Genomic DNA, 25,259 nt, shown 5'->3' with positions numbered 1-25,259 from the left:
AGATGCCCAGGAGAGGTGAGGATGGGCAGCGCTGGGAGAGGGAGGATGCAGACAGGCAGGGGAGAGGGAGCTTTTGGTTGGGGCTTGCAGGAGCTGGGGAAAGGGCAGAGGGCAGAGAGCAGGCCAGGTGCTGGCAGCGCTCCTTTGCCTGGTCTTCTCAGTGCAGGAGAGACACCGGCACCGCCAGGTCCTGCTGCTCTTTTGCTTCTGGGTGATATATTGACTCGAGAGTCTCTTCAGTTACCTGTATGACTCCAGGGCCCCTCTTGACTATGGGATTTCAGCCTTCTCCATGCTCAGCAGCAGGTACTGCAGCGTATACTCCTCACACCAGTACAGCCAGTTCCTCTGCAGCAGCTGTGTGGTAGGAGCAACCCTGGTTAATCTCCTGAAAGTGTTAATCTCCTTTTTCTTTGTATTAATGTTCTACATTCTTCCTGTCTTGATTCTCATTTTATGCTGGTTGAGGATATTTGTCATGGAGTAAATTAAGAAATGTGATGATTTTAAACTCTGTCAATGAAGGAGAGGTTTGTGTTGTTTTCTTCTAACTTTCTTATTGAAGTTCTGCTGTATAGTACAAACAGATTTATTGTCTTGCTTCATTGCTCTCCTTCCACACACTTATAAGTATGGCTTTGTTAATAGTCTTACAGATTGTGAATTTCAGCTTTTGGTATCAGGTTTCCATCCCCATCACTGCCAAAAAAACCCAGTTCATAAACCCTGCAGAAACCCCACTCCTACCTTTCTTGGGGTTTCCCCGTGTTCCCTTGGCTACTGTTGTTTTATGGTAACAAGAAAATGTAGAGCTAAGAAAAAAACCCTACATTTTCTTCATCATTTAACTGAACTCTTCTACCAAGGAAAGCAGATTCTGTGAACCCACCTGAGCTCAACACTCGGTTCAACCTATATATCCAATCATAGAGTCTATAAATGATATGTCAGGAAACACCCTTTCAAAGGAAGATGTTAAAAGCATATCAATAAGAACTAGGAATGACCATCAAATACCACAAAGTATTTCCTCCTTCAGGAAAGAAACATCTCGTCATCACTAGAAAAATTCTTATTTTCCCAAAATTAGGTATTTTGATTTTTTAACTTAGTTGTAGAATGAAACTGAAAGCGAGTCTGTGAATGCAACATGTTTTCTATGTTTGTGCCATTATGTTGAAACTTCTTTCAAGCCATTTTTAGATCACTTTGCACTGACAGAAAACTTCCATGGAGCACATATTGTGTAAAGTCCAGTAAAAAGAAAAAAAATAAGAAGACACGCTTAGGAAAAGCATAAAGTGCTGAAACAGAATCCATTTTTTGCCATGACACATGGACTGCTGAGGGACTCCAGGCACTTCTTCCCTGCACAAGGGTGACTATTGCTTGAAGAGGAGGATAAAGAACAAATGAAAACCAGAGAGGCTCTTGTGCAACACCACCAGGGTTTAATGTGAAAGAGAACCACTTACAGAAAATCAAGGCAATAGAAATGGAAACGCATGATGCGGGTGTCACGCTCTGGTGCCAGTGCCCCGCTCAAGACCCAGGGGACAGCTGAGGTGATGGAGGGATGCAGGGGATAGCGAGGCTCAGCCATGCAGACAGGGCACATGGTGGCACAGGGTAGTGGGCTGCTGGGCACACACAGCCTCCTCCTGTCCCCATGCCAGGGCAGCTGATGCATGCTGCTGGTCCCCATGGCTCTTGCTCCATGCCCTCATGCTGTGGTCCTTGCTTCAGGGCTGTTGGTGGTTCTGGGCACCATCCTGGCAGCTTTAGAAAGCCCCACAGCTCCCACGGTGGGACCTGACCCACCTCTGCGCACCAGGCAGGTAACACCCCATGCCACAGGAGGAGAAGCCAGAGCTGTAGGACCTCCCGCTGGACCCATACTGGCCCCCGTAGCCCAGGGAGCCCCTGGAGCCCACGTCACCTCCAGAACCTAGGGAATGGCCATACCCAAGTGAGCCCCTGTAGCCTCCATAGCCTCCCAGGCCAAAGGAGCTCCCATAGCCCAGGGAACCCCCATAACCAGAGGAACCCCCCAAGCCCAAGGAGCTCCCATAACCCCCCAAACCACAGGAGCTCCCATAGCCCTGGGAACCCCCATAACCAGAGGAACTCCCCGAGCCCAAGGAGCTCCCATAACCCCCCAAACCACAGGAGCTCCCATAGCCCTGGGAACCCCCATAACCAGAGGAACCCCCCAAGCCCAAGGAGCTCCCATAACCCCCCAAACCACAGGATCTCCTATTGCCCCAGGAACCCCCATACCCAGAGGAACCACCCAAGCCCAGGGAGCTCCCATAGCCCCTTAAACCCAGGGAGCTCCCATAACCCCTCAAACCCAGGGAGCTCCCATAACTCCCATTGCCTTCCAAACCAAAGGAGCCCCTATTGTCCCCCAAACCAAAGGAGCTCCCATAGCCCCGGGAGCTTTGGGAACTGGAGGAACCCCCCAGCCAGGCTGGGCCTGACGATCCCACAATGCTCTCCTGAGGAAAAGAGCTGAGTATGGGGCCTGGGACTGTCACCACAGCCGGCGGGGGGAAGATCACTGCTCTGGAGTCCGGGCATTGCTGCACACATGGCTCATTGTAGCTCTCGGCAGTCGGCTGAGGGCAGGTCACCCCACAGGGACCGCAGGACTCGCTGTAGCAAGACATCCTTCCTGTGATGGCTGTGAGTCTGCAATGCACAGAAGTGAGCAGGTTTCAGATGCAGAAGTTTTCACCTGACTCTAGATGCCTATGCTTGCTTAAAGTCAGTGAAAATTGCCTTGGAAAGTTTACCTACATCTGGTCACATAAATCATATTCTGAACTGTTTACTGTCAGGATCTCCTAGGTTTCATGCACAGAGGTAGACACCTAGTGTCATATATAGTGAATCCCGCACTTGAAGTCCCTGCTTTTGCTTGCAGCATGATGAATCTAATTTATTAAGACCAGCAGAAACAGACTAAAATTTGGTAATGTATTTACAGCAAGTTAAGAAGTGTCAGATATAGACATTTATTTCCATAGTTTCATATTCTTCCCCAGTAGCACTCAGTTTTCAAGCAGGAATATTTGCCCTTATGGGGCGAATACCACCGTAAGGTGGTAGATACTGGGGGAGCTCTGATATTTTTAAATTTTATAATGCATGTAGATTCTGAATTGCAGCTAAAATGCCCGGGAAATGGTTATTCAAAGTGGCATAGTAAAAAATTCCCATTTTGTTCTAGTGATAACACCTTCTTACACCCACAGTTCTCTAATCTGCTGATCCATAACATCACATAGAACTTAGTATCAACAGAAAGAAGCTTGAGAGGGGAAGAGGTTGAGCCAAATTGGACTTACCCTGTTCACCAAGGAGAATAAGCCAGGAGATGTGGATAGAAAGGCTCGGAGTGGAAACAGCTTTTATACATTTCTCAAACTGCTTACAGATATGAAACACCCTTTGTGCCTCAGGCCCTATATAGTAACAAAACAGCCTTCACATTGAGGGGTTTAATTTTGCTTGCTTTGCACTGCCACTCCCCTCCTTCAAAAACAGGTGTGATCCAATGTCAGTACCAGCTTGTGGGCATTGGTCTGGTGAGTGATGAGAGCTGGTGAATGATGAGATCTAATACCCAGCACCAGCACTGGGGCATCTGCTCTTTTATTCCACTTTCTGTTTTAAGATAATAAGTTTGATATTTGGGGTAGATGAATAGGATCAATTAAAGTTATCTGTCTTTTAAGAATAGTGCCATTCAATTGAATACTATGAAAATATGTGCAAGCTGGATAAAACCAGGTACAGAGGTAGTAGAAGGGCAGAGAATTTCAGGTGTCTACATCTGGTTTAGAAACATGGGGAATTTAACATTTGTATTTGGAGACCAAATACCATTAATTTCTCATGAATGAGAAGGCAGAGTCCCTTGTTATTTTTGCTGCTGTCTTTGAAATGTCATTGAGGTAGTGACACTTCAGAAATGTTCCAGATCCTTCTTGGAATGATAAGAGGCTTTACAAACACCCACTAAAAATTCATATTTGATGTGTTGTAACATTATTATACACAAACGTGCAACTATCAGCATGCAAATCTTGTGCAAGAGCACCAATTTAGAGATGTGTGAATGAAGTGCTCTGTGTCATTAGGTACAGCTTCATGCGTAAGAGAGGGGGTCATTTAGAGGTGAGAGCACGTGCTCTGGAGAGTCTAAGACATCAGTTTGAGACCCCTTGTTTTTTCAGAACATGGACAGATAACCAGTTAAGCCTGAAAACTCAGATAATTTTTAATGGGGCTCTTCCCCTCCCCCAAATTTAAGGCAATAGACATTTCAGGCATATTAGTAAAATACTGGCTTATAAAGGGAGATGAAGCTACTATCTATAGTCTGTGGCATGGACATGTCATAATCTCCCCAAACATACTAATACTAAGTAAAATAAAGAACTTGATATCATGAATAAAAATCCAATCATTGCAAGCATTGAAGTTATAAATCACCATCTGTTTAGGGAACCAAAAGAAGTGTCATTGGTTGGCATATTTTTAAATTATGCTGTTTCATAACAAGGGAGCTTCTAAATCCTGCCCTTATTCATTTAATGTGATAATAACAGAAATTGCAAGCACTAAGTATTAACGAGTATTTGTGAAGCAGCTTAAAGTCATTATCTTCCAGGTGCCTCTCATTATTCTCAGCAAATCCTGATGACACTTCAAAGGCACAGCTATTTGACAATTTGGAGGTAATTTATAGCCTATCTTTTGCAATATTGTAAAATTAGAAAACAACAGATTTGCAAATAACTGTATGATGTCACAGACCTATCCCATTAAAATATCTCCTTTTAAATACTATTTTATTAATTATCTATTTTTTCCTAAATTGTTAGTACTTCGGGGGGGGGGGGGGAAGAAAATTACATTTTAAAAGTGTATTTCAAACTAAACTTCTAGAAATAGGGATTTGAAATGAAATTTTGGAATGTTTGGTATTAGCTTTAGACAGAGACGTTGTCAACAGTTTTGGCTCTATCAGTAAGGTCTTTTGTGCTTCTTTGGAGGTGTCACTTAGCCCAGCCATTCCTCTGTTAACCTAGTGTCACCTGAATTGCCACAGAAGGCTTGAGAGAAGGATGTTGGAAGAGGTTTCAATGGACCAACGCTAGCTCCACTTGGGCTGTAGTTAATATTTCTGCATCATTCCCTTATATCATTTGACAGGTGCAGTAAATCAGACACAGATCTCCCTGCCTGGGTTGATTATAGGTAAAATGAAAAGCTTAGAGACCAAGCTAAAAACTTTGCCAGGGTTTACTGCTTTCATGCTGTTATTAGCAATAGTGACATCTCACAGGAGTGAGCCTGCATCATGTCAGCTCTTGCCCTGCTGTATAACAACATTTATAGAGCCGTAGCCAACTGCAAGGAGAACTTGTGCCCTCTCAGAGATGAACTTCTAGCTCTTGTTGGATGTCCTTCACCTGGTTTGTGCACGTGGCACCAAAAAGGATTCTGCACCATGTAAGTACTACCTTGAACACTAAAATGGGACTAAAGTGATGCACGGACTCTTGTTCTGGCTTTCAGTTGATGACTATAAGGCAACCCTTCAGCTGCAAGTTCCCAAAATCCCCTAACAATGACAGTCTATCACAGATAACTGATTGTCATCAGCAGTTGTATCACACCCACACTAATATTTGGAGGGACAGTGCTGAGGTGGCAAAACTAAAGCTCCCACTATCATGTTTGTTTTGTAACAAACGAGGACCAGAGGCACAAAGGGTGGCTTAAAGAAGTGTATAAAAGCTCGTATCACTCACAGTCCTTATATCCACTTCTCCTGTCTTAGTCTTCCAAGTGAACTAGGTAAGTGTGATTTCACACATTCTTTCAACTACCATGAGCATTTACTTTAATAACCCTTTTGTCACAGAGATGATTCCTGTGTATGTTGTTACAGACACATATCCTTCGTTTTCTTCTGACAATGTGCCTTTTGCCAGATGCACTATCAAGAGTCACTGCATTAGGATAGGAAGCAGATGTCCAAGCTATAGAAATACTTGGCATGACTTGCACTTCATAAAGACTGAATTAGTACAAGAATCAATGAGCCTTTTCTCCTATACCTGTTGGCCTCTTTTTCACTGGTTCTTACACTTTGTGAACACATCCTCACCAGTCTAAGTTGCTATAGACAAATCCATCCATCTAATTTATCCAGTACTGAATTTCTGTTTAACATCAAATTGTTTACAAAGGGGATCATGGTGCGGGGAAAGAAAATACAATGGTTGAGACGATACAAGAATGAGTTTTATTTGTTCGCATGTATAAATTTAGCTATTTCGCTGCTAATTTCTGATATTTCAAACACAGATTCATTGCTAAATAATCGTGGTTCATCTCATCCAGCCCAGCTCTGGTATTTTTTCATTTATCTTGAAATTCCTTAATTCTGTGCATTGCAGACTCACAGCCATCACAGGAAGGATGTCTTGCTACAGCGAGTCCTGCGGTCCCTGTGGGGTGACCTGCCCTCAGCCAACTGCCGAGAGCTACAATGAGCCATGTGTGCAGCAATGCCCGGACTCCAGAGCAGTGATCTTCCCCCCGCCGGCTGTGGTGACAGTCCCAGGCCCCATACTCAGCTCTTTTCCTCAGGAGAGCATTGTGAGATCGTCAGGCCCAGCCTGGCTGGGGGGTTCCTCCAGTTCCCAAAGCTCCCGGGGCTATGGGAGCTCCTTTGGTTTGGGGGACAATAGGGGCTCCTTTGGTTTGGAAGGCAATGGGAGTTATGGGAGCTCCCTGGGTTTGGGGGGTTATGGGAGCTCCTTGGGCTTGGGTGGTTCCTCTGGGTATGGGGGTTCCTGGGGCAATAGGAGATCCTGTGGTTTGGGGGGTTATGGGAGCTCCTTGGGCTTGGGGGGTTCCTCTGGTTATGGGGGTTCCCAGGGCTATGGGAGCTCCTGTGGTTTGGGGGGTTATGGGAGCTCCTTGGGCTCGGGGAGTTCCTCTGGTTATGGGGGTTCCCAGGGCTATGGGAGCTCCTGTGGTTTGGGGGGTTATGGGAGCTCCTTGGGCTTGGGGGGTTCCTCTGGTTATGGGGGTTCCCTGGGCTATGGGAGCTCCTTTGGCCTGGGAGGCTATGGAGGCTACAGGGGCTCACTTGGGTATGGCCATTCCCTAGGTTCTGGAGGTGACGTGGGCTCCAGGGGCTCCCTGGGCTACGGGGGCCAGTATGGGTCCAGCGGGAGGTCCTACAGCTCTGGCTTCTCCTCCTGTGGCATGGGGTGTTACCTGCCTGGTGCGCAGAGGTGGGTCAGGTCCCGCCGTGGGAGCTGTGGGGCTTTCTAAAGCTGCCAGGATGGTGCCCAGAACCACCAACAGCCCTGAAGCAAGGACCACAGCATGAGGGCATGGAGCAAGAGCCATGGGGACCAGCAGCATGCATCAGCTGCCCTGGCATGGGGACAGGAGGAGGCTGTGTGTGCCCAGCAGCCCACTACCCTGTGCCACCATGTGCCCTGTCTGCATGGCTGAGCCTCGCTATCCCCTGCATCCCTCCATCACCTCAGCTGTCCCCTGGGTCTTGAGCGGGGCACTGGCACCAGAGCGTGACACCCGCATCATGCGTTTCCATTTCTATTGCCTTGATTTTCTGTAAGTGGTTCTCTTTCACATTAAACCCTGGTGGTGTTGCACAAGAGCCTCTCTGGTTTTCATTTGTTCTTTATCCTCCTCTTCAAGCAAAACTCCCTGGTTTGCTGAGTTAGTTTATCAAATAACCTGCCCAGCTCAACCTCTCTTTAAAATGTGGTATGAAAGTTTAATTGGGATCCGTAAGGCATCAACAGCATTGTGTTAATTAATGTTTGTTTAGCAATTAACCGTCATTATCTTCCCCAAGATTCAGAACAGGCAGGGTAATTGTTATTGCTCTGAGGATTTCTGGTGACACCCCCGAGGGCCCCCAAATCACCACATAATTTAGCAACCAATTACCACATAATTGCAGCATTCCTAAACTACCATGCCAGCAAAGGAAGAATCATACGTATTTAAAAATTTTTTTATTTTAAAATATTTTCCTGATATTTCCTGCCATTCATTGTTATTGGGAAAGTATTCTTCATAATCTAAAACTTGAGTGTGAAAATAATGCCAGAGATTGCTGGGATTTTATGAGCTCCAAGGAACTGGAATACCAAGCGATGAAATATTATATTGCTCTTCCTAGAAAGGTTGGACTAGATGATCCTTGAGGTCCCTTCCAACCTGTGATTCTGTGATTGCCTATAAGACAGCATTAACCTTCCCACGTCTTTGCCCCCATTGATTATTAGCCAGGAATGATTATTTCATGTTGTATTTAAAGAAGTGTGATTAAGGGAAAATGTACCCTATCAAAAAAGGGATATTACTCATTACTTACATTTATCTATGATTACCTCCTCACTTATTGTTATGATATGATTTAAATTAAGAGCTGCCTAGTACTGACAATTGATGCACAGGCGAATTTATTCCAGACAAGGCTCCAAAGAGGAAGAACACTGCAAGACACATATTATGATGCACCATAAATTTAATGTGAGAAGTAAAATTTTAAAAAATGAACAGCATAAGAGAGCAGTAGGGTTGAATATGGATAAAACTAATCATCCATTTCAAGTCAATGCTTTATAGCTGGACACCCAATTCCTACATGTAACAATAAAAGTTACATTTTTCACCTCACTCATAACAGAGAAAGGCATTATATCAGAAATGCCAAGCTCCTGCAGTCCCATTAGCTTAGGGAAAAGCTGAGGGTGGTCAGCAAGCATATGGCCATTGTCATTAACTCAGTCCTGCATCCAGATCACATTTTTAAGCTTCTGGTTGTTTCTTTGTGGTTTTTCCCCAGGCTTTATCATGGCCCACACCGGTTGTAACGACGGTAAGACCTCCCATAAAGGCCACCTAGACCTGAATATCCAAGGCTCCCGAGTCCCAAGGAGCTGCCAGAGGAGATAGGGACCCCCCCTGCACTGAGAGCATCCCCTACGGCTGCAGATGCTGAGGATCCCACTGTGGTGTTCTGGGGGAAGGAGCTGAGGATGGGTCCAGGCAGGGTCACCACCACGGGAGAGGGCTGGATCACATATGTCGAGTCCTGGCACTGCCTGACGCAGGGCTCGTTGCAGCTATTCGCCAGCGGGGTTGGGCCGCAGGAGGTGGAAGGACACAGGTCATAGCAGGACATGTCTGTGGGATGGAACTAAGTCTGAAACACAGGGAAGGAAGTAAATACAAAAAAGAAGTTGTAATTATAGTAATGTAATTAAGCTGCTAAGATGATGGAGAGTGCAAGAAACTAACTAGAGACTACGCAGAGAATGGAATAATATGTTAGTCTTAGGTTGAAAGGAGACATCAATGGAACCCAAACTCCTCTACACTCCAGAGTAGCCCAGGGGGTGGCTCTGCCTGCTCCTGAGCTCATTGCCCACAGCTCTCCTCCAGGATGCATGCAGCCCTGCAATAGGTGGGAAGCGAGGGACGAGGCTTATGATCTCCTCTATGATACGGCTAGGAGAAGCTTTGCCCCACAACAGGGGCAATAAGAAGAAATTCCTCAGCAGGTAGAAGCATAACCTGCTAATAATACTAATGATAATGATAACATGTCACTCACTTTGTGAAAGGGAGCTGTTATCCTCCCCACAGATGGGCTTGTCTCTTAAACAGCAGAAGAACTAATATTCTGCCTAATTCTTATTTAATCATCCCCTTTTCTTTTTGCTTATTTCCTCTTACATCAGTTTTAGAGAGAAAGCAGCTTTCTGCCTGTTTCTGAAGGGGAGAGAAAGGGAAGTTGCCAGTGTCCAAAATAATTTGATAAGAAAATAGAACAGGCAGAATCTTTACTATTGATATTTCAGTTTCAGTTTACTAAGGTGCTCCAATGGAGATTTAGTGCCGAAGTATCCAGAGCATTTTAGGAGGAGATGATTCAAACATTTATGGTCCCAAATTGCTTAGGAATGGAGAAGGATTATTTTCATGGTCTCCTGCTGCAAGAAGGGATATACTTTCAATACTGCTCAGCACACTTTTGAAAACTGGAGCCCACTTACTTGTCTGTCTACAGAAAAAGTTCCCAGAAAACCAAGATCTCAGCGCAGATTCTCCACAACCACTTTTAGTTGCTGAGGAATTCACATGCAGAGATTTGAATGCCTTGGAACTGATTGATCCAGTGACACAACTGAAAAATGAGTCTGAAGTCCTGTATCCAACAATCGCCACCCTCCTAAGAGCAGCTACCCTCTTTTAGAGATAGAGCTACTTGCAGATCTCACACACACACTGATAAAGAACATAAACCTTAGACTGCTACAGACAAGACAGTGTAAAACTAAAATACAATGAAGGCAACAATTCAGGAGGTTGAAAGGTAGTAAGCAGGTTCAGACTTACCCTTTCCACCAAGGAGTATCAAGCAGAAGGAGTGGATGGCAGCAGCTCTCACTGCGCTGGCTTTTATACTGTGTCCTAGAGTGCCTGAGGACCTGAGACATACTTTGTGCATGTAGCTTTACCAACCAATTGCTAAAGACTTCTTGTATGCAAAATATTCCCAGATGATCATTTACTTTTTCCTCACTGTTTGTATTTATTGCCTTGATTTAATTTCCTCACCATAATGTATGCATTCCACTACAGAGGTTTCTTTTATCTTAAAATCTTATGAGCCCAGTTCATTCCTGGTCAAATCAACTGATTCATCTGAGTTACTAAAGAAATTATTTTGCATCTTAAGGACAATATATGCAATGTATGTCATCGTACATGTACATATGCATTAATCTGTATACGGATGAACACATATATTAGGGAGGACACATGTGGCCTCCCCTGTGAAATCCCCATTCCTTCCGCACGGAGAGCATAAGTTATGACACATCTCTGAAAAAGACAGAAGTTCTGACTCTGAGCTGGACTGTAGGTTTGCCAGATTCCTCTCAAACAGTCAGAGTCACACAAATCCAGAAAAGAAAATTGTGACAGAAAGTATTTAGCAGAGCTGATTGCACTTCACCAGTCTCAAAGGTGCTTCCTGGGAAATAGATTATTTGAGGGAACATATTGTTTTACTTTCTGGACTCAGGAGACAGGATGAAAGAGTACAGCAGTCTGATCTATCCATTTAATACTAAACTACTACACTTCCATGAAGGAATTTGAGACACAGCTTTTCAATTTGGGAAATGACTGTCAAAGTCCTTAATCTAAGGAGTCTGCAGTGTTAGCTGTCTTCCTGCATCAGACGCCAGGAAAACAATTCAGGTCAGACTGAGGATGCATGTGAATTTTAGGCTAGTCAGAGACACTGGTACTCAAAATCTTGCTCAAACTTACCTATGAGGTCATTAAAGACACCAACAGTTTTACATTTGCCATTAAATTATTCTTTTCCCCTGCCATGTCTTGCACTATTATACAACATTATACTCCAAATTAATGGTAGCTACTTACAGAAGTTTATAATATTCTTGTTCTTTTTTCCTCTTTTGAAAGCAAATAATATTGTCTTCATTTTGCATGGTCTTAAAGAACATTGCCATGTGCAGCAATTCAATTTCTTTTTCAAAGACAATTTCTAGATTAAAAAGTGATTGCATACAATGCGTAAGCAGACTTTAGGGCAGGGATCAGTATTCCAATCTCTCCTCTCCTAATGTTTAAATCAGTTAGCTAGAGACATGCAAATTGTCTCTGAACTGTGAGTGTCTTCATTAAGATCTCCTGGCAAATAAATGTTGATTGTACACTTTTGAAGAACAAAAGCCTTCAAAGTTGACAACGTATTTTCATCAATGTCTCAGACATGCAAATAATGTCATTATCAGAAAATGGGAAGATATGTGACACTATTTGAACACTATCAGCGTTTAAAATTTGTGACCAGGATTACTAATGAATTTCACAAACTTCCTCATATTATATGGGTCACAAACTGGAGTCCTTCCATTTTTTTCTTAAAATATAAACAAGTATTTGCACAAAATTACAGGTTAAAAATTCCATTCTAATCATCAGTCACTGGATGTCCTTAGGTATGTGGTGACCCCCATCAGTGACACTACTGACTGAAGTGCACCAGTCCCTTGAGATTTACCAGTCTTTCCCCAATGCTCTTACCAATGCACACACACACACTACTGCAGTATCGAAATGTTAAAAAACCCATATTCCTTTACAGCAATAACTATCTATTGACCATAAGAGAAGCATGTGGTTTTGAAAACAAACTCATCAAAAGGTATAGTGACAATAAAATGGATCACAAGTCCTCTCCTGATGGTATGCCAAGGTAGCCTGGCTGGCTCAGCCTCTTCATCCCAGGAGCTGAAAGCTTTGGGATATTGCTCATTGGAATATTACAAAGAGTAGTGATCCTAAATCTCACAGTCACTTATCAGGGATGAAATAGCACACTCAGGACTTAAATTAAAAGCTCTTGCTGTGACAGCAGGTGGTACTCCCATGGGCCACTGTGACCAAAATGCTAAAGAGCAGACACTATTCCTAACCAAATTGAATTTTGACTCATCCACATTTTGGGAAGGTGGAGCAGGGAATAATGGAGCCAGGCATATTTAATGGATGCAAACCAGAGAGATGAAAGAGGCACTGTGGATCGTGGTTTTCATCCAGTGCCAGGATAAATCCAGGCAATAAACATAAACAGTAAACAAAATTATTTCACTAGTGGGAACCCAGCCATATGCAAAAAAGAAAAAAAAATTATGCAGGAGCTGGTTAGTAAATGTGCAAGAATATCTCGGACCCTCCAGGCAGCCTGAGAAAGCTATAAATGTTCTTGCTCTGCAGAGCCTTCTTGTCTCTTCCCTTATCCCCATACGCACAGCAGATGCTACAAGTCTGGTTTCAGCTTTACAAAATTTGTTATTGAAATACATTTTCACTGACAGCAGTAGCAAATTCTTAGCGTTCTGCAAAAACAATTCATGTTACTCTTTTTTTCTATGGGACCAACTTTTTCCAGCTAGTCAGTGATGGATATTAAGAGATGCAAGTTTATGCTGCCCGATTATGTACATCCCAGTCTAATACAGTATGACATTTCCAAAGCAAACACAATAACAACTGGAGATGCAGCTCCTGAGCTTGTCTTTCCTCAAAAATTTTCCTGTAACATGATAATCTAGCTCATATTCTGCAGCACTGAATAAAACACTTTCTGATTAACTACAAAACCAAACAGAGAAACCTTTTACTTTGGGACTGTGCTATACTTGTCACTATGATAAGTTTTAACCTGAATAATGCAGTTCGGGACATGAATGAAGGGGAGAAATGATGCTTGAGGATTGTTTTTGCTTTTTGTTTTGACAAAGTGAGCTGCATACCTTTCTGCTATGATTTCTGAATGCTTGAAGGAAAAATCCCAACTTTGGAAAGAGCGTACATGCACAGGGGTTACCTCTGCAGAGAGGTTTGGTGAAGCTGATTAGAAGAAACTTAATAGAGGACTGCAGAAGGGGATTGCAGGAGTAGGAAAATGTCTTTCGTCATGATCTTGTCATAATCTGTCCATCTGAATATGTTAAAAATACCTTCACTCTAGTGCCTTATTCATAACTCTTTCCAGCCATATTGATACTGTGGAATAGTAACTTCTCTGTTGTATTAGAAACACAGGTCGACTTCCATAAAAGAAAGTTATTTTATAACAACTGCGAATGAATGATGACTTCTTTGAAATGCATCCTCTTTGATCAAGCAATAGCTTCAGTTGAGAGGGCAAAAAATATATTACACATTTAATTCAGACCAACCTTCTGTTGTCTTGTAATATCAAACTGCTAACTTTCCATTCTCTTCTGTTGTTTCTTAATAATTTTAAGGAATAGGTTTTCTTAATTCGTTCATAAAACTGATGTACCCCCTTTAATTTAGCTCCACTAATGACTGTAGTCAATATAACTTTGTCAGCACCTTTCCCTGGCTTTAATTACAGTTCAACATCAGCCTGTACAGGCACAAGCAAAGACTTCAAGCAAAACAATTCACAGATATCAGGCTGTGAGTCATATAGGCTGACAGGATGTAGAATCATCAGGAGTTTTCAGGCAGAGCTTCTCAAACCTTCTCCCTTTAGGGACCAAAGCTGCCAGTCTCTAAACATTACCTTTATTACAACACGGTTGATCAAGCTAGAACAAAGCAATGCCCCATAAAGTTCACATCTACTAGATACAAGAGGTAGGAGTCAGTTTATAAAGACACACTGAGAAGGGGTTAGAATTAAAGTTTTAATTTGTTTGTCCCAGACATGCTTCCCTGGGCAGCAAATTTTAAAAGCCTTCGTAAAAACACCACAAACCCTTCTCTTCCTCCCCTCTGAGACTTACCAGAGCCTGATCTCAGCTGCCAAGAGGCGTGCACCCATCAGAAAGCTCTGGGCTGCCCCAGCTTACTGCCTCTCTTGCACCACCTCTGCCCTGAGCAAGCTCAGCTGTACTCAGGAAAAGTGTTTGCTCTCCCTTCTTTTAAAGGGGTCTTCCTAAGTATCAGAGATAGGGTAAAGAAGCTACAATCTTCTTCCAGGTTGCCCAGGTAATAGCACATATATCCTATTTGTGCAGCAAGCTGAGAACAGGTGAGTGCAGGTAGCGCTTGAGAAAAAGGTTTATCCCTGTAACTTCTAGTGTTCCTCATGCCCTGTAGATTTTCCTGCTGCATCTCTCTGTCCTCTTTTCTACATGGATACTCTTGCCTATTACATCTACAGGAGGATAAGGAGAAACAGTATTCCCCTCAGTGAGCTTTTCCCTGAAATTATGCTATTCCACTTCTCGCTGAAGGGGAGCTAATCCCCCTTCTTGAATCAGCTTATTGCCCTATTCTCATCCCTCATCAAAGACACCCATCTCAAAACAAACATTTTCTCATAAAAGAGCAATATTAAATCAGTGAAGGGGACTTTTTCCATCACTGTGGTACTGTAGGTAAAGGGTCTTTAAAGTGTAAACAGAAGCAGCTCCCTCACTTTAAGATTGCCTGGTCATGCAACACAGGAGACACACCCATTGCAGGTGAACCTCCTCTCTTTCTAGCCTTTGATAAATTGTCTCAGGCTGGATTTGCCATGTATAGATGAAAGAAAAAATTTTTCCACAACTGCAATCTGACTCCTTCTGCTCTGACAATTGGCATGAAGTTATTCACACAGTGTTTTCTGGAACCTATGACTTGCAAAAGGACCTGTTTCACCACGGACAGGCTGAAAAGGGGCTGGGGAAGAAAGTACAGGCAGACTCAGAGAATGATGCAGCACAAATTTAATGAGGCTGAGGAATGGAAGGAAGCAATGTAAAGTGTAAGGAATACATTTCCATGGTCCGCTAAGGACAGTACCCACTCATCCCTCTCACAATGACATGTTTAGCAAAATGAGATCTTCCGTCGTCATTGTTTAAGTGGACTGCACTAATTCAGTCATGCAGAACAATTGCTAATAATTACATATTTTACCTAGTCATTGTCAAATACAAAAAAGCATAAGAGAACAAGACATTTGATCAGAAATATAAAGTAAAGCATAACAAAAGTAAGACAAAGGCCTGATTTTAGGAGATGCCAAGCTCCCACAGCTCCATTAATTCCAGGTTGTGGGTGTCTTAACATCGCATCTGAAAACCATGGCCATGAGCTCAGTCCTGAGTTGGGTCGTGCTTCAGCGTTCCTGGTCGTTTCTTCCTACTGCTCCTCATGCTTTAGCACGGCCCATAGAAGCCACTGCGGTAGGTGTTGTAGCGACGGTAGGGCCGGCTGTACCCACTGCCCAGGCCTGGGTAGCCAAAGCTCCCAAATCCCAAGGAGCCCCCGGAGGAGATGGGGACCCCTCCAGCACTGAGCGCACTCCCAACAGCCGCAGATGCTGAGGATCCCACAGCGGTGTTCTGGGGGAAGGAGCTGAGGATGGGTCCGGGCAGGGTCACCACCACGGGAGAGGGCTGGATCACCACTGTTGAGTCCTGGCACTGCCTGACGCAGGGCTCATTACAGCTATTTGCCAGTGGGGTTGGGCCGCAGGAGGTGGGTGGACACAGGTCATAGCAGGACATGTCTGTAGGGTGGAGGTAAATCTGGAACACAAAAAAAGAAATGCAATACAAAATTTAAATACAACTTTATTTCTACAGCTGAAATTCTCTGATAAGGGGAGTATGTAACAAACTAACAAGAGATTCCATGGGGAGAAAGATGACATTTTTCACCAGATCCAGAGGATGTACTTTGAAAACAGGGTTGAACTTGCATTTTCTTTAAGAAGACTGCTAGGGAAGGTATCGCTAGTGCATCTTGGTCAGGAACTTACCTTGAAGCTTCTGTGGTTAGTCAACCCACCCAGGAACCAGAGTACATGCTGGTGCTGAAAGTCTTCGTTCACATTACAGAGAGTGCCCTAAACACATGGCCATAAAACTACTCTAGGAAAAGGCACTTTGAACACTTCTCCTTGCAGTTGGGGCTGCACACAGGAAAACTATTAGGGCTCTGTGTTTCCTACAGAAATGGAAGTTGGTTCTGTAGCCTTCAGATGAAGGTGCTCTGCTGGAATGGGTGAGACTCAGCTTGTTATTCCCAATCCAAGGCTTGCCTCTTTGCTAAACAGTCAATGATGACAAACATCCTACCTAACACTAACGTAGCAAATAACCTTTCCCATTTCATTCTTATCACTTCTTTTCATGCATGTTCCATCTTGGAGGTCCCTTCTCCCAGCTTTAGAAAGTGGAAAACAGAAGCTTAAGCAGCTGAAATCTGATTAACAATAAATGGAAGGACAGGCAGTTGAATTCAGGAACACTTCTATTTTTGTGTATTGCTATTAATATTAAAATCACCAGCATATCTCAGAAGCTATGGTGCAAATCTGTCCACAGTTGTTTGGAGGATGGAGAAGCAACTGGTTAAAGATCACTCCTTGTCTGCAAAACCACAAACTGAGTTTCAAAGGCAGGCAGGATGATTGCTTTCTGTGAGGAGACCTGGTTACTCAGGACTGCCAGTGTTGACCAGTGTCCCCATGTTCCTCTGATCTTCTGGCCTTGACTGAATTTTCCACAGACCAGCACACTACTCTGAGCAAACCCAAAAATTCACTACAGATATTTTATGTTCAGCTGCAGGACCTGAAAACTTTTTTTTTGATCCAAAACTTGAATAAATAGATATAACTGGCTAACCGGTAGCTAATTGTACCATTCAATGATTTTTATAACTGTGTACCAACAGAAAGCTTCCTCTTCCATATGAGAACCCCTTCCTCCCTCAGAGAAAAAAGCTGAATGTACTACAGCATTAGTGAGGAAAAGCTACAAAATCATCAAGGCAACAGTTCAACATATAAAGAGAGAATAAAAGGGTTCAGGCTTACCTTATTCACCAAGGCAAAGAAGGCAAGCGAAATGGATGGAAGAGCCTTGAGTTGCTCAGGTTTTTATACTGAGCCCCAAGTTGCCCAACAACTTAGGACATTCTTTGTGCATGAAGTTATTTATGAGCCACTACTGATTACATGGTTTTTTGCCTCAGTATTTGTGTTTATTACTGCTTCACTTCCTTATCTTGTGGCATGCATATCTGACCACAAGTTTCTTTCATCTTAAAATATTCTGGGCCAAGTTAATTTCTGGGAACACTAGAATGATTAATTCAGAAGAATTTATTCTGCCTTCAAAACCCTTTTGGATCTGCCTTGTGTCATTAAAGGAGATTAAGCATAATTTACATAACGCAGTCCCTTGTACCTTCCTCTGCAAAGTAAATGCTGTTGGAAATCATGATGAAATTCAGCTTTTGGAAGTCAACCTATGAGCACCAGTAGTTTTGGGGGTTCAAACTGCTTTTACAGAAAAAAAGAGACTAATTTTTGTTTATTTTTCTTTTTTTTTTTCAGAAAATGGCCAGGAATACATGTACAATTTTCACCCAACTCCCACTGAAAAATAAGAGAAGAACAACAAATGCTGTTAAAAAGGGAGGACACTGAAGAACCCTGTGAGAGTCGGGAGGAACTGAAAAGTGTTATGACTGCATACAAAGGCTGAGATATGACTAGAAAAACCCCTTTTGATACTGCTTCTTTGACATGGAAGAAGAAAGAAAAAAAGAGTATTAGAAGTCCAGTCTAATGAGATAATATAAAATGATAGCACTGCTGTGGAAGATGTGGTTTGTGTTCAGAAAACGTGGCACTTTGGGACATGGTTTAGGAGGTGTGGTGGTGTTGGGTTGACTTGATGATCTTAGAGGTCTGTTCCAACCTTAATGATTCTAAGAATCTGAAGCACAAATTTTATTATTACAGGATCTTTCCTGTCTCTTTCTAATTCTGGGCCTGATCTCTTAGGAGTTCTTTATCTGAAGAGTCCACAAATCCAGGTTTATTCTTATCTCAGACCTCAAAACCTCAGCAACTGATTTTTAGGTTATCTTCCACTTGCATAAGTAAGTTGCATTCCTGGTGATGTTTGTCCTCAAGGAAGAGTTCCACAAAAGATAAGGCTTTGCAGAACTCAGCTGTGGGGGCAGAAGTCACACACAAGAATTCTTCCTCACATATTGCAGCATTCATTTCTCCAGCTGCTGTTTCAGTGTCCGGTACAGATGTGTTACAGACCAATGGTAGTCAGTTGGAGAAGTGTCAAAAGTATATAAAGCATCCATTTCTTCACTTGCAGTCATTTTTTCTGTCACTTTACAGCAGTCTTTGGATTGCATAATGAAATTGAGCCTCTTCTATAGGGGGCTTACAGGATAAATAATAAAGGCATAAAATACATAAGCAATCCTAGACACAGAGATTAGTACTGAGGTTTTTGCTCTCCTAGCAGTTTAACTACTGAGACATGTAAATCATCTCCAAATTAGAATTGTCTTTGTGAAGATCCCCTGGGAACAGAAACTTGTTTGACTTGGTCATAGGCTCCTGAGAACTTCAAAGTTTATCAGAAGCTTTAATAAAGTGCTGGTCATGCAAAGTATCATATTATGTGCAAACTTAAGATATGTGACCCATATTTGAATTCTCATATCTCTTCAGTAATAATATATTATTAAGATTTGGCAGTGCAGGTCAGTCATTGCATTCTTAAATTTATGTCATTGTTCCTGGCTGCAAGAATTACAGCTCTTTTATTTTTAATTAAAAAATAGCTCAAGGTTTGGTTTAAGCCATCTCATATTTCAAGGAGATTCTCAAATAAATTGCCCTAGCCTATTTAGCTTCGCTAACCCTGTTCATTCCTCAGTACTTCTCCAAATTCTAAGGGATTAACAGTTTTTTCAGGAATAGTTTTCTCTATAGCAGCTGGTATCTAGCACCTATTTGAGAAACAATTTGCATAACAGTATCATAGATGATTTTAATTTTTTTTTTTATTTTTGCTTCATCCAAGATCTGCTTGGAAAACACAAAATACCTTTAAAATCAGACTATGAGTTTAAAAAAATAAAAAAGGATCTGGCAACATTTTCAGAGCTGTCTACAGCCTTCCTTGAAAATAATTACAATAATTGTTGTTCTAACTCCAGCCACAATAAATGTACAGTCAGAATGACTTAATGGCCTGATCTTTGAGATGAATTAAAGTGAGTGAAGAAGAAGTTCACAACTTTTTTGTTTTTGCATGATCAAGGACAGACCTATATATTCAGATTATAATTAAAATTTCTTGCATAATACGAGAACATCCTCCTGAGACACCTGTGAGTGACTAAATGTCTGAAAAAATAATGCTTAATCAAAATGGAACTGGAAGCTTACTCACAATAATCTCCACATAATGGCTCCAGACACAAAAGCAACCCCAAAAATCTGTGCATTGTGACAGAGACACATAGAGAATGGAAGCTCCACTGGCAAGAAAAGTTCCATCTGCCATAAATTTTGTAATTAAATAGCTTATTAAAAATAAATGCTTGCCTCAGAGGCTTTAAGCAGTTGAACAAATCTGTAAAAGTTCTTACAACTCAGAGCCCTCCTATGCCATTCCCTTCCCTCCCCCTTTGCAACAGCTCTGATAGGTCTTGCTTTTATCTCAGACCTCATTCTTAGCTAATTGTACTAATATAAATCCTTATTGACAGCATTAGCAACAGCCTCCATATCCTACACAGCCATCTGTAGTTCACACAATAATCTAGGGCACCTGGTTCCAGGCCACTGAGAGTGAACTCTGCTAATGGCCTCATGGTATTAGCGATTTCTGGTTTATTACTTAAAACAGCTGGATCTATAGCTCAAGGTTGTCCCATTCAGCTTGGCTGGACAGCTCTGCATGGCATTGCTGCTTCTATTGCAACCTGCCCCTCGTTATTTGCTGTAATTTGTTGTTTGGCCCAGGCAGCTGAACAGTACATGCTGTTTGTGTAATCTGCGTTGCCTTTTGGTGTAGGCAGAATCTGTAACTTGAGCCTCACAACTTCAGCTTCTGCTTCTCAGAGGGCTCCCCTGAAGGCAAAGGTGTTCAAATATAGGTAGATACGTAGTCCTCAAAGTTCATACATTAACATAGCTATTTTTGTTGTTAATGTTATTCAAATACTCTTATGATGTACTTTAAAATGACTAGAGTTTGAGGTTTGGTTTTGCATCTTACTGTGGTCTTAGTAAGCTTAAACAATTTATGTTACAATTCCCCTTTTTGTCAAAAAATAAATGTAGCTAACTGTGACAAAGATCTGTGGAGTATTTCTGAAAGAGCCAGGTGTAGTGTGGTCGTTATGCTGGAATTCAATGGGAAAGAGTAGAAGAAAACAACAACAAAAATTAATTTCCACTCGAGGGAATTATTTACTCACCAGAACCTCTGCAAAACACCACACCCAAAATGGATGGGCTTCGGTTATTTTTCAAATATGCTTGAATAATTTTTAAATACAGATTTTAATTATATTTCAAACTGTTAAAGTACGATTAGTATTTCTCTACTCATGGCCCTATGCATCACATCCACCTTCCTTGCAGAATGATATCTTGGTGCTATCAAAACTGGTGAATGAGTACTTGTAATCCATCACCTCAGAGCAAAGGATTGCCTATCATCATCGGTATAAGCGCTTTTCACAAGGCATCATTTCTTTCTGCCAAGGGTTACATGAGATATCCCTCACCTGCATTTTGCTGCAATTACATGTCAGGTCCCTGATTTTACATTTACTTCCATTGGTCATTTAGGAAGGAAAAGATCACAGCCTACTTGTTTGGAGCTGGAGACCCAGGACTAACACACATTCATTTAAAGCTTTTCTATCCCAATAAGAAAAGAAGGGTTTTCCCACTCAAAATAAGTTTTGAAATTACAGATTTTTTTCATGGAGTAAAAATTCAGCCAGTCATTTAGCTCCACTGATGCCTGCAACCAGAGAGCATACTCAAGCACCTCTGCCAAACCCAACTATTTCAGCACCAGCCCATGAAGATCCACAGAGAGGCACTAGGAACTTGGTTTACAACGAGTTACAAATCCATATTTAAATAGCCTTAGATAGGTTGGCATTAATTACAAAATATACTCAATATAATTTGCAGGGGGAGTAGGTCTCCTCTTAGAGCATTCCCCCAAAACTCTCTATGGCCTTTTCTCTTTAGGGTCCCATTTTGCTCAGACCATCGGCGTCAGAAATGCTTCAGATGAAGAAGAATTTGGTAACAAGCAGTTTAAGTGCATGGTCTTGCCCCTGTGATAAAAGCCAGAGAAGGAAATGTAGCGAAGTTATAGTACTTATAGACATAGTATCTACTCTGTATATAGTATCTGTTTTGCTACAATGAATCTAATTTAGTTGCACAAAAAGGCCTCTACTTTATTACAAAGTATTTACCTTATATATACAATGTTTCCAAAGTTTCCTGGCTGTAAAATGACTTCTTGGCGTAAAGGTCATCAGCCAAATCCTTTTTACTAGTCAACATGAAGAAGTAGCCTCCAACTAATAAAACAGAGGAAGAGTAAGAAATTTTACAAAAAGTGAGCTGCTAGAAGTTTTTCAGACAAACACCAGGAGACTTGGACTGTGATGCAGCATAACTTTAATGAGAGCAAAAAAGTGGAATAAAAAAAGTACAAAGTATAAGCATATATTGCTAGGATTCAGTAAGACAACAGCTAACATGTCTTTTCATCCTGGGTTTCTTTTCTCAGTGCTGCTGTAAACTGAGACAAAAAAGTCCCTCCTACAGCAATAGAAAAAAAAATGTTTCATCAGAAGTATGAAGTATTCAAAGAATAAGACAAGCAAAGGCCTGATTTTAGGAGACGTCAAGCTCCCACAGCTCCATTAACTTCAGGCGGAGTTGTCGGTATCTAACATCGCATCTGAAAACCATGGCCATGAGCTCAGTCCTGCATCAGGATGTCCTTCAGCATTCCTGGTCATTTCTTCCTGCTGTTCCTCACCCTTTAGCATGGCTCACCAAAACCACTGCGGTAGGTGTTGTAGCGACGGTAGGGCCGGCTGTACCCACTGCCCAGGCCTGGGTAGCCAAAACTCCCAAATCCCAAGGAGCCCCCGGAGGAGATGGGCACTCCCTCAGAGCTGAGGGTGCTGCCCACAGCGGCAGAGGTGGTGGATCCCACAGCGGTGTTCTGGGGGAAGGAGCTGAGGATGGGTCCGGGCAGGGTCACCACCACGGGAGAGGGCTGGATCACATATGTCGAGTCCTGGCACTGCCTGACGCAGGGCTCGTTGCAGCTATTTGCCAGTGGGGTTGGGCCACAGGGGGTGGGAGAACACAAGTCATAGGAAGACATGTCCGTAAGACAGAGGTAAGTCTGAAACACAGGGAAGAAAGTGAATGTAATATAGAAGCTGAATTAATTTTATAAAAGTCAGGAAAGAGGATAACATATGTGAAAGTACCTAGGAAAAGTGGTCAGAGAGGAAATAATTTATTAGATCAAAATCCTCAGTAGGCAGTTTGAAAGTAGCATAGAGGTTTCTCTTATTTTTATAAGGCTGCTGGAGGATGTCTCTGCTCTGCAACTGGCCTCTCAGCTGCGGTGCCCGTCATGGTAAAGTTTGCCCTAACCCTCACCAGCAAAGGCATTTCCCGTTCTTTGGTAGCTTCCCTTTGCACTGCCGCTCTAGACAAGGCACGATTGTGACTGTACCAGGAGATGGAGATCAGCAGCTGGAGCTCTCATCAGGCTTGGGAAACAGCCCTGAGCTGAATATTAACACATACGTGGGTCTAGTGCCTTAATGTTAAACTTAGTCACTAATAGCCCTGCCAGCAGCATTTGCGGAACTATGGAAAAGTGTTTAAGAAACATTCTTTGCTCCCAAATGTCTTACGACCAGGACAGGCAAACTTGCAGTGTGAAGAAGGATTATTTTCCTGATCAGAGTTTTCTGCCTTGATTTGAATTCAATGTATTTGAGTCTTCTGGGATGCCTGCTTTTCTGCCCACGGAAACAGGACTTGGGGATAGATCCTGGAACTCAGCACAATTATTTATTTTTTTGTTTGTGTTGGGTTGGGTTTTTTTTTTTGGTGCTAGTCCCAGTTTCCTAAGATGAGACTCTCTTTCCAACCAGGTCCATTGCCTACCTCCTCTCTTAGCTTTTGTCTCTAAAATGGAACATGAAGTTGCTTGTTTTGAGAGACAATATTGCCAGTATCCTCTAAGTCCTTTCTTATTACACCCTGCTTCACAAGTAAATAAGCCTTTCTTTTAGACAGAAGTAAGCCTTTCTAATTTTCCTTCCCAAAAGGAAAAAAAGCTAGCAATATTTATAAAGAACTAAGAATAACAACAACAACAACTAAAAAAAGCAGTCATCAAAGTAACAGTTTAGCATTTAAAAAGAAACTGGGTAGATTCAGACTTACCTGTTCACCTGGGCGAATAAGGCAAGAGATGTGGATGGAAGAGTCTTGTGTTGTATAGGTTTTTATACCATGTTCCAGACGCCTGCAGACCAGAGACGTATATTATGCATGAAATTATTTAATGATCCGTACTTCTGCATGCAAAATCCACCAAACTGATCAACCCGTTTTTTTCCTTTCAAAATTTCTTTTAATAGTGCTCCATTTTTTCCACTCCCCTTATTACATTCACATTCCAGTATAGACAAAGCTTTCATCTTCACCAGTGTGCACCCGCTTAATTGCTTGGACGACCGTGGTGAGTCGTTTGAATTACGGCAGTAATTATGTTGCCTCCTAAGGCCAATGTACATTTTATGTTTCATTTTAGTCATCAACACATTGCTTAAGGGGAGTGTATGTGATGCATAGTCCTTATTCAAGACTTCACTCCTTTAGGTGAATAATCATTTAGCTCTGAGGTGGGGACCTGGGCTCAATTCACAAGCATTTCCATTTCAAGGACTCAGCTTTACCACAAGACAAGACTTATAATAGTTATTCCCAAATTTTGCACTTCTGCACTATTTCAATCCCACACAAACATACAGCTGAGAAAAGCACCAAATTTCCATGAGTATTGCAAAGGTTAAAGAAAATTAAGACTAGTGAGAATTGCTGACCAGAAACAATAACAAAAACATTCTAGAACTGCTTGGGCTAACCCACAGTTTTCCCAGTTTGTATAAATACAGCTAACACAAACACACATAAGACTGCATTTCTTTACCCACTCATAAATTTTAACTTCATTTTCTATGCCAAAGTCAAACAATCACACTTTTAATGAAAGAGCTTTATTACCTGATCTTATTACTTTGTGACATTTATTAGCTACCTCTAATTCTCAGTATGATTTCTGTGCAAACTCTCATGTGAGGAATCACCAGTATTCCTACCTGAAATCCCAGTAAGTCACTGGGATATGCAGCAATTTTCACATCAAATTAAATATGAATGCGCATGTTAAAGATTGTTTTCAAGTATTGGTTCTTGGAAGCAGTGCTCTGCCTGAGCCAAACTGTGGCATCAGTAGAAGTTACACCCAGCAGTTCTCCATTATATTTATCATTACATGATTTGTTTCACCTGTGCAGCCGGCAGTGGCCTGCTGGAAATACTTGCACAGATGCAAAAAGCAAAGATCTGGGCTCTCCTCTTAGCACCACTGTCCCTCAGCAAAAGATACGAATTAACTCTAGATGACGAGTGCCTTTATACATAGGTTGCCCTTGGTCTTCAGAAGAACAAAGGACTTCAAAGTTCAGAACAGCTTTTCACTAATGGCTCA

The 25,259-nt window shown here is 42.3% G+C and overlaps 2 protein-coding genes across 2 annotated transcripts; one reads left to right on the top strand and one right to left on the bottom strand.

Moving 5' to 3' along the window:
- Positions 1-1,781: 1,781 nt before the first annotated feature.
- On the bottom strand, positions 1,782-2,672 carry LOC142051102 (uncharacterized). The gene is made up of 2 exons (XM_075080291.1): positions 2,201-2,672; positions 1,782-1,993 (listed from the first exon to the last, which is right to left on the bottom strand). The coding sequence occupies exons 1-2, from the start codon at positions 2,670-2,672 to the stop codon at positions 1,782-1,784; spliced, it is 684 nt and encodes a 227-aa protein (XP_074936392.1).
- A 3,829-nt stretch (positions 2,673-6,501) lies between these two features.
- Positions 6,502-7,432, top strand: LOC142051099 (uncharacterized). The gene is made up of 2 exons (XM_075080287.1): positions 6,502-6,946; positions 7,154-7,432. The coding sequence occupies exons 1-2, from the start codon at positions 6,502-6,504 to the stop codon at positions 7,363-7,365; spliced, it is 657 nt and encodes a 218-aa protein (XP_074936388.1). The 3' UTR covers positions 7,366-7,432.
- The last annotated feature ends 17,827 nt before the right edge of the window (positions 7,433-25,259 follow it).

The sequence above is a fragment of the Phalacrocorax aristotelis genome, unplaced genomic scaffold (assembly GCF_949628215.1).
Source record: "Phalacrocorax aristotelis unplaced genomic scaffold, bGulAri2.1 scaffold_144, whole genome shotgun sequence".
Taxonomy (NCBI): domain Eukaryota; kingdom Metazoa; phylum Chordata; class Aves; order Suliformes; family Phalacrocoracidae; genus Phalacrocorax; species Phalacrocorax aristotelis.
Note: the sequence above shows the minus strand (reverse complement) of the source record. Positions and strands in the feature narration are given on the sequence as shown.

What these genes read in the sequence shown, in the direction of transcription:
- LOC142051102 (XM_075080291.1), bottom strand. Translation starts at nt 2,672, where the DNA reads ATGTCTTGCTACAGCGAGTCCTGCGGTCCCTGTGGGGTGACCTGCCCT. An exon ending in GGGCTTGGGGGGTTCCTCTG is followed by an intron (nt 1,994 to 2,200) that starts GTTATGGGGGTT and finishes TTGGCCTGGGAG; the next exon opens with GCTATGGAGGCTACAGGGGC.
- LOC142051099 (XM_075080287.1), top strand. Translation starts at nt 6,502, where the DNA reads ATGTCTTGCTACAGCGAGTCCTGCGGTCCCTGTGGGGTGACCTGCCCT. An exon ending in GGGCTTGGGGGGTTCCTCTG is followed by an intron (nt 6,947 to 7,153) that starts GTTATGGGGGTT and finishes TTGGCCTGGGAG; the next exon opens with GCTATGGAGGCTACAGGGGC.